At 35.0% G+C, this 12,810-nt stretch overlaps 1 protein-coding gene across 2 annotated transcripts; it reads left to right on the top strand.

Moving 5' to 3' along the window:
- Positions 1-1,327: 1,327 nt before the first annotated feature.
- LOC109801808 (Calcium-binding EF hand family protein) lies at positions 1,328-12,329 on the top strand. Of its 2 annotated transcripts, none has more exons than XM_020362933.3 (13): positions 1,328-1,743; positions 1,975-3,166; positions 5,206-5,424; positions 5,547-5,773; positions 6,765-6,839; positions 7,567-7,638; positions 7,716-7,814; positions 9,780-9,851; positions 9,937-10,051; positions 10,390-10,458; positions 10,547-10,856; positions 11,016-11,094; positions 11,426-12,329. In XM_020362933.3, the coding sequence occupies exons 1-13, from the start codon at positions 1,609-1,611 to the stop codon at positions 12,065-12,067; spliced, it is 3,306 nt and encodes a 1,101-aa protein (XP_020218522.2). In that variant the 5' UTR covers positions 1,328-1,608; the 3' UTR covers positions 12,068-12,329. The 2 variants fall into 2 exon arrangements, with proteins under 2 accessions (XP_020218522.2, XP_082930032.1); XM_083073906.1 differs by having other exon boundaries at positions 11,013-11,094.
- Positions 12,330-12,810: the final 481 nt, after the last annotated feature.

The raw sequence follows: 12,810 nt of genomic DNA, 5'->3' as shown, positions 1-12,810 counted from the left end.
CATAGAAAGAGAAAGGAAGGACCAAATTATTTTAAAATAATTTTTAATATAATTACTCTATTTAAAAATTTATGGTATATATTAAATTTCAATAATTTAATTGTTAAATTAAAAATTCATAATTCATAGATTACATATATTTTTTTTAAAAGAATTTGAAAATTATATAATAATTTATTATATAAATTCAAATCAACATATAAAATATTTTATAATTATCTGGTAATTTGAATTAATAAAATAAAATATTTAATAATTTTTAATTTTTTAAAAAATTTAAACTTATCTATACATTAAACAAATTTAATTTAACACTTGAATTATTAAAATTCAACATTTACTATGTAAAATAACTCTATCAAAAATTATTTTTGAAATAATTTAATCTTCCTTTATATATATAATATCACTTTTTTAATTTAATTTATTTGAACAGCTTACTCTTAAATATGGAAGTAAAAATTATTCATATTGTTTTCTCCACTATTTTTTTCATTTCCTCTTCTCTTCTTTTACAATATACAAACAAACTCTATAACTAACAATTATTTCTATTTCCACTACTCACGTCAATTCAGAATTTACATCAATCAAAAAAGTTAACTCTACTCCTATTATTTTTCTAAACAATTATTTAATTTTTATTATCTATATATATTTTTTTAAATAACTATATGAAAGTAGAAAATTATTTTTTCACAACAGTATATATAAACTAATTTTTAAATAATTAAAATTAAAATGAACTATATTTATAATGATTAAGTTATTATTGTTTAATAAAAAGTTATTATGAGATAAAACACCTTTTATCCTTATATTTTATTTCAAAATAAAATAAAAAAAATTAAAGCTAAGTAATAAAATAGGTGAATAACGATTTGAGTGATTAAAAATGATTAACTTATTTGAATAATAAAAATAAAAATAATCTTTAATATTATTTTATATTAATAATATACCGACAAAAAATCAGTTATAAATCGATGCATCTTTGACACTCTATACCTTATTACTGTATTATCTTGTAATAAAAGAAGGAAGTGGACGATTATTATAATAAATATAAAGATAATATATACCGATATATAAAGAAAATATTTCTTTTTATAATTATTTTTCATCTTCATAATTTAGTAATCAACATTAATTAATTCTAAATAATCATTCACAGTATTATATTTATATTTTATTTTTAAAAATATTTAAAGAGACGAATTACCACTTTACTCTAATAATAATAATATTAATATTATTATTATTATTATTATTATTATTTGTTTGAGTGCGGAAATGGTAAAATTATTATAAGTAGAAATTTGTAAATGCAATTTGTATTCCTCCGTAGAGCCACAGCCTGGGCTGCGTTGTTGCAGTCGGAGAAGACGCCACATCCCAATCAACCTCGCCGGGAATAAATAAAATAAAAATAAAATAAAATAAAAAGCGTTAGCCTCTTCCACTTTATCGCCTTTCTTTAATTCTTCCAAATCTGCGAATTCAGGCACACAATAATCCAATTCCCCTTTCATCCGCAATTCATCGATTCCACGAAACAAATCCCTAACCGACTCGATCTACTTTGAGGTCGAACACGAAACCGGCGTAATGGCGGCGCCGAACATGGATCAGTTCGAAGCGTATTTCAGGAGAGCAGATTTGGACGGAGATGGCAGAATCAGTGGAGCCGAAGCTGTCTCTTTCTTTCTGGGATCCAATTTGCCCAAACCAGTCCTCGCTCAGGTTTCCTTCTCTTCTCAATTTCCTATCTAAACCAAACCTTTCAATTCTCTCCACTTAAATTCATAATTTCCACACGTGTTTTCTCTTCGAGGAATAGGATTTTCGTGATTGTTTGCTAGAATCTTTGATTTAGGTTTTCGCCAAATCTTCATTTCGCTTTTTTCGTTCGACATGTTATCTCGATCTAGATTATTCTAGAGTAATGGTTTTTGTTCTCGGTATGAGTTACAGGTATGGGCGTATGCTGATCAGGCTAAAACTGGTTTCCTTGGGCGCGCGGAGTTTTTTAACGCTCTGAGGTTAGTAACTGTGGCTCAGAGTAAGCGAGATTTAACGCCTGATATTGTGAAGGCAGCGTTGTTTGGTCCTGCTGCTGCTAAAATCCCTGCACCGCAGATTAATCTTGCTGCGATTCCTCAACCGCAGCAAAATCCGAGGCCCGGTGCTGGTTCTGTTGGGCAGATGGGTGTTACTGCACCACCCACGTCAGCTCAGAGTTTTGCCTATAGAGGACAAGGGTTGGCAGGTCCTGTTGCAAACCCACAATATTATCCTTCGCAGCAGAATCCTGCCCTGAGACCTCCTCAATCCATGCCTGCTAGTGGCGGTCCGCATCCACAACAGGGTGTTGCAGGTTCACGTCCGCAACAAAGTATTCCAGGTCTGCTACCACAACAAGGTGTTCCAGGTCTGCAACCACAACAGGGTGTTCCAGGTCCACGTCCACGTCCACAACAGGGTGTTGCAGGTCCGGATATCACTAGAGGAGTTAACATGGGTGGTCACAATTTCTCAAATCCTGGGGGCTCGAATGATTGGAGTGGAAGGCCTGGTACGGTTGCTACCAGACCTGCAGGAATCACTCCGTCAGCTGCCTTACCATCCTCAACATCGCCGGTCTCGCCAATGCCCCAGCCAACAACTGTTAACACTAGAGCATTAGGTGTTTCTGGAAATGGTTTCTCTTCCAATTCAGTTTTGGGCAATGATTTCTTGTCTGCTGCCTCATCCACACCGAAACAAGAACCTGCTGGACAGGGTTATTCTGTTAGCAATGTCTCATCAGCAATTGTTCCTGTTTCCACTGGTGCCCAACCTGCAAGTAGGCAAAATTCACTTGATTCATTGCAGAGTGCATTCTCGTCAATGCTGCCTGCAAATAGTCAGTTACAGCGGGCACAGTCTCCATCAAACAGAAGCCAGCAAATCTCACCACCGGCTTCTTCTCCGCATACCCCATCTGGAATGACAGTTGGATTTGGGAATGCAAATTCAGACAATTCACAGAATTCTTGGCCAAAAATGAAACCTTCTGATGTGCAGAAGTATACAAAGGTGTTTATGGAAGTCGACACTGACAGGGATGGGAAAATCACTGGGGAGCAGGCACGCAGTCTATTTTTAAGCTGGAGATTGCCAATAGGTAAAACCTTTTTCTTTTCAACTGACTATTTTTGATGTAATGTTTATGCATTTTGGTATGTTGATGTGTTAGTCAATGAAATGTTGCATAACCAACACTTTCTGATGTGCACTGATACTGGGAGTTTTTATTGTTTTTGGTGAAGGTAAGATAAATATGTTGATTTTATTTGAAAATAAAAATTGAAGTCTCCAGTAGCAAAGGGCCATTCAATGTCCAAGTTTAATCGTGACTAGTGATGGAAGTATGATTATTATGGCTTCTCATTCTAATCTGAATTAAAAACAATGGTGGAGGGTCAGTTCATATTTAAGAATCCAACGAGTGTGTCTACTGAAGCTTTAGTCAAGACATGCTTTGTCTGCAGGGTTTGATGGCATAATTTATTGGAATGCAAATTATGCAGTTTTTCTAGAGTCAGATTATGTCTTTTTTACCTCTACATTTTTTTATCTGCTTTCGTTTGGAATGAAGCTTTGGAATCACATGATTTTCAATTAAGTGAAAGTAAAATTGAGTATATAGATGGAATGCAAGTTCAGTAAAACACATTTGAGCATTGGCTTGGATAAAAATTGGAGATTCTACCATACTGTAAGTCACTTGGTTTAGATATAATGATATATTGGATTTATCATACTAGGTCACACAAACAGTGGAAGATATATCATATGATTTAAATTTGGTAGATGAAATGGAGAAATGCTTTAGCTATTATTGATGATCAAATGTATTGCCTGAGATGATTTGGCTACATGATGGGAAGACTAATAAAAGTTTCACTAAGGAGGGGAGAGGAAGTTCTTTTTTCAATAAAATGTTATAAACTAGGATACATTCATAACATAAACATTCCTCAGTAGGCTGAACTCAAGCAGTTAAGAAGTGCCTCTCTAGTGACCTCGTTTATATATCTTTTCACTTACTGTGAACTTCTTGGTACCATAATGGAACATTTTTTGAAGGATGGTGACAAAGATATTGATAATTTGAGAAGGGATATATGGTAGGTTACAGTTATTAAACCTAATATAAACTATACATTTATAAATGTTTGGTTGTGAACCAACTCAACCGAGGATCCCAACCAATTCCAAATCCTCATGTTTCACCTCAGTATCACAATAACAAGAAATACTGATGGCTTGTTATGTTAGATTATTTTGTAAAGGAAAGCTACAAAATATACCAATTTTTTGAGCAGGTTTATATCGTAGGTGAGAGTTTTGGGCTTGGGATCAACACCACATGTAAATTAATTTGGTATGAACCAAGAGAGTTTCCAAATTCCCATGTTAACCCTACATGAATTTTTTTGGGTCAACCAATGCAATTGTCATTGCTGACGAGGTCTCATTGTCAGACTGCTAGGAACCCAGATTATGAAATATAAGATAGAAAAGAGAGGTTGTTTCATGACTGAAAAATAACAGAAAATAGGAGAGATAGCTCTCTTTCAAGGGTAAGCCCTTCACAAAGGATTTCTGCTTTCACAAAGAGTAAAGCTCAATTCTCAAATGATACAATACAAGATAAAATGCCTGTTACCTTACATCCTCCTATTTATTTACCTCCCAAATCCCCTCTAGTTGACTAACCCTTCTTCTAATTAACTACTACAACTGTCCTAACTACCTTCCTGACAATATTATCATCTTGAAATTAAACCATGTCCTCAAGGTTGTAATTTTGGAAGTGAAAATTGAATAGAGACTCCCCATTAGCTATGCCCATCTTCCTTCCATTTGTTTATCTCTCAGATTCCCTCTAACTAACCTACCCTTCCACTTACTAACTAAAACAACTGTCCTAATTAATCCTAAAACCGACAGATGGACTAATAGAAATTAAAACTACCAAGAAAAACATGCTACATTGATAATGCTACTAGATATGTTTCTTTACTCTATTTTTAGATTCCGTTTCTTAGTTAAGTGCTTCACTATTTTGGAGAATTTCTTGGAGAGATGAAGATGTCTTGGGATGGCCTTTTTATTATTTCTCTGATAGCAAATAAGATCTTTGTGGACTCTGTGCAGATGTCTTAAAGAAGGTGTGGGACTTGTCTGATCAGGACAATGATAGCATGCTTTCTTTGAAGGAGTTCTGCTTTGCTCTTTATTTGATGGAACGGTTCAGGGAAGGTCGCCCTCTTCCACAGTCTCTTCCAAGCAATGTTATGTTTGACGAGACACTGATGTCTATGACAGGCCAACCAAAAATTGCTTATGGAAATGCAGCCTGGGGTACTGGCCAAGGTATTTCCCCTTATTTACACTTTCTCAAACCTTTTTTTTTCCTTTTCTCTTATAGGATATTTCTTGATTTTATTTATTTATTTATTTTTATTTTTTATTTTTTTACTTTTATCTGTCTCAAGGTTTTCAGCAGCAACAAGGGATGCCAGGTGCTCGGCAAGTTGCACCAACAGCTGGTTTGAGGCCACCTGTGCATGGAAGTTCTGCCCGGGCTGATGGCATAACTCAGTCCAATCAGCAAAAGTCAGGAACACCTGTGTTGGAAGATTCCTTTTTGAACCGCACAGATAATGGTGAGCAAAATATATTGAACTCAGATCCTCAAGGGGATATGACCGCAGAGAAAAAGGTAAATGCTCTGCTTTTGTAGTTATTGTCCATGTATAAATATATTTGGGAAAGTGAATGTCCCTATGCATTTTTTTTAATGCTTTTGTTTTCTGTGTACATCAAGGAAGATCCTTTATTCTCCATCCTTTGTAATTATCTTCTCTTCATCTTAGTGTATTTTATGATTTTCTCCTTTTAAAAGAGGTTACATGTTATTTTAATTTTTAAATTGGAAAATTATAAAACTCATCCATAAAGGTAAGAAACACTTTTGTAAAATACGAGGGATTTCTCTCCCAGCCAAATATACCAAAGAACTGTATAAACTGCACCCTCCCATAAACACACTGTTTCCTTATTTTTGCCAAAATCTTTTGAAAGTGTAACTAGAAACTGTTCCAGTAGAAAGGACACACAAACAAGTTCACAGTCCCTTAGGATCCGTTTGGTTCAAAGGAGGAGAGGGGAGAAGATAGAAGGGGAGGAGTTAAAAATTTTGTTTGGTTTGAGAGGAGGGGAGATAGGTCTTTTGTTGTTTGGTTTACAAGGAGAGGGGAGGAATATTAAAAGCTAATTTACTTTTTGTATCCTTATATTTTTTAATTTAATAATATAAATAAGAATATTTTGAATATTATATGAAAAATGTTTTAAAATCCATCTCTTCCCCTCCAAATTCCCTCATTATCGGAGGGGAGCTAAAATTGGGTTATGAGGAATTTTGTTCTCCTCCCCTCTAACCAAACGCTATGTTAGTGCTTGTTTGATGATGGCCCCTTCAAAATTAGTGATTGCCTTATGGGGCCCAAAATTACTTTTTGATCCAAAGTGAACTGTCACTTTTTATGCTTGTTTGGCGGGTGGGCCCAATTTACTTTTTTAACCAGAAATTAATTCCCCATATTTCAGTAATATCTTCAACCAGGTTTATTATTTTGTTAGAGGTCTTGGTTCTCTTGCACATTCTAAGAAATCATAAATAAAAAAATATTTTCTCTTCCCTGTTGTAGTCTGAAGAAACTCAGAATGTGATTTTGGATTCAAAAGAGAAGATCGAGTTTTACCGCAACAAAATGCAGGAACTGGTGAGTAATTCATATCTTGTTTCTTTATTATTATTATTAATTTTTTTTATTTACTTTGATCTTAGATCAATGTTTCTTGCTTAAGGCTTGGCGTGGTTGAAATCAACTATTTGTAGGCTTGCTAGGCCATTCTGCTGGTGGCTCAAGTTAAAGTGAACTTGTGTTTGCATTAATGAAGTTATTGCATGCCAAAGAGGTTAAAAATAAATTTATTAATGATATTTGACCTGTAGCTTTGTGAAGAATCATCACATGTTTGGTTTTGGTTGATTTTTACAGAAAATAACTTCTAAGCTAAATAGCTCTATTGAGTGTACTATTATAAGCATAATACAAGCTAATTCAAAACACAGTCAGTGGCTGTTTAATTTAGCTGTAGGGATTGGTTTGCTATGACAAGTGCAACTCATCCTACAATCTAAATGTTAGGTTTTATGGGTTTTGTTAGGCTTCAGTTGAAGCCTAGGAATTGTCTTTTGGTTAGGTAGACTGGAAATTTTGAAGGCAAGGAACAATTTATTTCCCCTCAAGAAAATCAATCTGGATTCATGCACAGTGAAAATATAGATGATTTCAAGTGGATAAGTTAAGGATTTAATTGGGTTAAAATCATTATGAATTCATTAATTTATTTTGTAATTTGTATGTATGCTATGAATCTGATTTAAGAAATGAGAATCATGCACTCACTCACTCCCTTCTCCCTCTGTGTTTACTTGTATTTCAGGTTCTGTATAAAAGCAGATGTGATAATCGACTAAATGAGATTACAGAAAGGGCATCAGCAGATAAGCGTGAAGTATATTCCTTTCTCTTAATATGTGATGCAAGTTTAAGGTGTGAAAAGAATTAGCTATCATTTGGTTTATGTTACAGGCAGAATCATTGGGCAAGAAATATGAAGAGAAATACAAACAAGTAGCAGAAATAGCATCGAAATTGACTGTAGAAGAAGCTAAGTTTCGTGATATACAGGTAATTGGAAAATCTGAATTACATGTTGAAAGATAAGCTATTTGTATACAGTGAGAGTTATTGACTATTTAATATGCACTACTTTTTTTACTGCATTGTTCTTATGTTATTGTGAAGGACCAACTCCCCAAAAAATTAAGCTGTTAGGCAAAAGCTCATAAATGGTTTTATATCTAAGATTCTAAAGCACTCCCCTCCTGCAAGATCCCTTTGGGATTGAAGCATGCATAACACACAACCACCTTACATTATGCTAAAATTCAACTTTTTATTTAGAATGGAGTGAGAAAGATTAAACTCGTGACCACTTAGTCATACAATCTCCAATACCATGTCTAGAACCAACTCTCAAAAGCTTAAGTTGTAAAGTAAATGCTCATGAATTGTTTTATATCTAACAATTATGAAGTGGGCTGTATTTAATTTTGGGCTTGAACCATAGTTGTCAATCCTGGATAGTGGAGCGGAATGGCCAACCCCAAAAGTGAGATAGCAGGATTGTGGATAAAGGGATGATAGTTATTCTAATATTATATTTATATATATTAAGTAATTAATAATATATATATATATATATATATATAAAAACTGAAAAACAGAAAAAATAACTTTAAATTCATGCATTAATCATTTTTAATCATAAAAGGTCATAGTACCCGAACAAAACATAAAATGTCTAGAAAACAAAGTTTTAAAGCTCTAAGTAATTAAAAGAGTAAACATTAAAGTTCAATCTTCTTCCTCGTCAAGATTAATGGTCTGGGATTGGGACTTGGGACCAAGAGCACCAATCTGGGATTGAGCTCTGTTTTTTCGGTTGGGCCATGGTTTTGCTGATCACCACAGAACAAAAATGCCCAAATAAAAAAAAAATGAACAGAAAAAAGAGAAAGAAATGGGACAGAAAAAAGTAGCAAACAGGAAGAAAAAAGAAGAAAATCACAGGAATGTCAGAAGAGAAAAAGAGAGAAAAAATACTGATGATTGGAGAAGAGAAATGGAGAAGACGAATGAAGAGAGTCCAAGAAGACAAACAGAGAGAGTTGGAGAAGACAAACAAGAGAGTCGTCAGAGGGTTAGGGCAGTTCACACTCAATAGAAAAGGAGAGGGGACTTATAGTTTAGGACAAACTATGTAGATGGTGATCCTTATGAAAAGGCAAAAATACCCTCATTTAATGAGGTATTTTCTGATTTTTTAAACCGTCACTCTGCTCTATCGTGATTCTCACCGCCTCCCTCTGCCTTGTTGCACCCACTATATGAAACCGCTCCGCTCCAAGGTCCCTGTAGCAGCATGGAGTCGCCCCACTCCACTCTGCTGCTATCACAGCCACTATTGACTACTATGGCTTGAACAGTTGTCAGTTACTCCTTGTCATCTTAACCTTTCTTAGTGATTCTTTTAATTGCTTTGATTGTCGGGTTTGAATGCTGGTCAGTGGTGCACTATTTGTTGGACCACTTAAATTATGTGTCTCTTTGACTCTTTCTCTTCTTCCTATTGTTTGTGTTGTGTGCATTATTACAACAGCTTGTTTGTTCAAACATAAGCAGTGGAGGTAAATCTACTGAATCATGTAATTAAATGAAAGTCCATTCAATATGCTTTGTATTCTTATGGAAAACTAGGTTAGGAGGAAATAATTTGCACAGCAGCCTGAATGTGCTCTATTTTAGTTTTAGAGCACAGATGACACTCTTGTCCATCCAAATCCACTGAACCCCCCTCCAAAAGAAAATTTTCCTCCCTCCATCCACACACACACACGTGTGTGTGTGTTTCAGAGAATGTTACTTCCTGTTTGGAAATGGTTCTGAAGTTGGGAACTGGTTATTTATTCCTCTCCTTCACATCTTTTTTTTGCATCAATAAACCAGTGTCTTAGGTGGATTATGAATGTCTTGAAAGCTAAAACATTTCAAATTTCAATGTTTTTAAACCAATGATTGGTGCATATTTAGGAAAGGAAGGTGGAGTTGCAGCAAGCCATTGTCAAAATGGTACAAGGAGGCAGTGCAGATGGTATTCTTCAGGTGAATTTTATTTCTCAAATAAAGACTGGTGCTTCTGGGGAAACTTGGCTAGTACTCTGTTACTGATGTTTAGCCAATTCCATAGGTCCGTGCTGAACGCATACAGTCAGATCTTGAGGAGTTATTTAAGGCTCTAGCTGAACGTTGCAAGAAACATGGGATAGATGTGAAGTCAATTACAATGGTTCAGCTTCCTGCTGGTAATTATAATCACATTTTGTTTCACCATGGCTTCTTTCTCAATCATTTATTTCTTTTATTTGTTGTTTCTCCAAGAATCACTCTGCAATAACAATTTTATGTTTTATTTTGACTTTTTTTCTTCTTGATATTTTTTATTCTTGGTATTGATTTTGATGTGAAAGACTTATGATTTAGAAACCTACATTTTTCTAAGGATCTTTTATTAAGATCAAGGGCATTGCATATCAACTGACTGATAAGCTACTTTATATTTGATACAATTGAATGCACTTCTCTCTGTTTCTAACTTTGATGTGGTTGTGTCCATGTATCTGTGTGAACCAATGAATTATAGGTTGGCAACCTGGAATTCCAGAGGAATCAGCTCTTTGGGATGAAGATTGGGATAAGTTTGAGGATGAAGGTGGCCATAAACTTTTTTTATTTTAGCAAATTATTTTCATGTTTTGCATGAGGTAACTTGTTTTATTAATTTCTTTGTTTACTTTTAGGATTTGCTAATGATCTCACTTTTGATACAAAGAATGCATCTTCAAAACCAAAACCTGCATTAATTCACGGAGAGCAAAATTTTGCTGATGATAATTCTGTACTTGGTTCACCTGTGAACGCAAATGGGAAGCAAGAACATTCTGTTAATGGTGATTATACAGTTGAGGATGAATCCTATGCACACAGTGAAGATGAGTTGGCAAGAAGCCCCCATGATAGTCTAGCTAGGAGGAGCACAGTGGGGAGTCCTTCTCAAGACTTTTCAAATGATCATTTTAAAGGTTCTGAAGCAGATGCAGAAACACATAGGTAATTTGTTTTTTCTTTTGGTCACGAGGGGTGTGTTGGGGGAGGGGGAATCTTTTCATGATGGTCGATTGATCTTTTCCAATTTTTTTGGTTTTTGTAATGGATGGATTTGAATGTGAGGCATCTAGTAATTGTGATATTATTAATCTATGGTAGCAGAAGTTTCGATGAATCAACCTGGGGGGCATTTGACAACGATGATGTCGACTCTGTGTGGGGTTTTAACACTAAGCCCAAGGTAACTCGAGCTTTACATAGCTTCTAATTTTATTTTGTTCTGGATACCAAGCTAATTAGTTGCAATCATTGAGAAGAATTGTTCTCGGTAAAATTCTTTTAAGATTATTTTTGTACTGAATTGATGTAAGATAGGCAATGGTGGACTTTTTCCCCTTATTTTTGAATTAGCGCTACTACCAAAGAACTGAATAAGGGATGTCATTTTCAAAGATCAAGTTTCTTTGGTTTTCGAGACAACATAACATCGCTTGCTACAGCATAGTGCTTTTGTGAAAAAATAATTGATATAAAACTACTACCAACTAAAATTTTTATGTTTGGTTTTGTAGGAATCTGACTTCGAGCAGAGAGATTTCTTTAAATCTGATGATTTTGGTCTAAACCCAGTTAGAACAGGATCTACACATACAGATGGCATGTTCCAGACAAAAAGCCCATTTACTTTTGATGATTCAGTGCCTGCAACTCCAGTTTCCAAGTTCGAAAACTCTCCGAGGTACAGTGAGGCAGGGGATCACTTCTATGACATGTCAAGGTTTGATTCCTTTAGGCATGAAGGTGGGTATTCTCCACAACCAGAGGGGCTCACGAGATTTGATTCCATAAGTAGCAGCAAGGATTTTGGCTTCGGTAACGACAAATTCACAAGGTTTGATTCAATGAGTAGCAGCAAGGATTTTGGCTTCGGTAACGACAAATTCACAAGGTTTGATTCCATGAGTAGCAGCAAGGATTTTGGCTTCGGTAACGACAAATTTACAAGGTTTGATTCCATGAGTAGCAGTAACGATTTCGGCTTTGGTCATCAGGGGCATGCAAGGTTTGACTCAATCAGTAGCACCAAGGACTTCGGTCACAGTGGTCCATTCTCTTTCGATGACTCTGATCCCTTCGGCTCCTCTGGCCCTTTTAAGGTCTCTTCAGAAAATCATTCTCCGAAGAAAGGCTCAGATAGCTGGAGTGCATTCTAGCCTGCAATCCAACTCGTCCCGGTTTTTCTTTCTTGTTTCCATTTCCTTGATTGTTCATCATAGCATATTATTTTTTGTGTATAGCTAGAAGAAAAGCTATTGTATGGTGTGACCAATGTATCAGTTTCAAGAGAGCTTTTTCTATATATTTTTTTTTGGTAATGCCCGGATGTGTGTGAATGATGGATAGATAAAATTAAATGTCTTGACGTGTAATATGTACTACTAAGTTTAATGGCAAGTGCATGGAATTTTTTCTTTCTTTCTTTTTCTTGGGTTCATTACATGATACACGTATGTGAAGCGTTCAATGTTTCATCATTTCGCTATTATCACAGAAGCAGCACCGAAATACATTGCTCACTCTCCACTTACTTCATGTCTTCAGTAAGCTTAGGATCAACAACACGAGAATACGATATATAGGCCAGGAGAACCGGTGAAGACTCAACTAGAACATATCCAATTCTATATAGTTTATTCACCATAAGAGATCCAATCCAATTCTACTTGTAATACTTGTGTTAATATATGAATATCTTGTCAATGAGAATTATAATATATATATATTAATGAGAGGAAGTCATCAAATTTGTAATATACTTCAGCACTATCTGCAAGTTTAGATAAGTTCGTACAACCACACACATAAGAAAATGAGAAAGAGCTAACTATACTATAGCAGCAAATCAAATAACAAAGAACTAAAAAGTTGTTCTAACGTGTATGTTTAATTTCAGTAT

Source organism: Cajanus cajan, chromosome 4, assembly GCF_000230855.2.
Source record: "Cajanus cajan strain Asha chromosome 4, NIPB_CcT2T_4, whole genome shotgun sequence".
NCBI lineage: Eukaryota > Viridiplantae > Streptophyta > Magnoliopsida > Fabales > Fabaceae > Cajanus > Cajanus cajan.
Note: the sequence above shows the minus strand (reverse complement) of the source record. Positions and strands in the feature narration are given on the sequence as shown.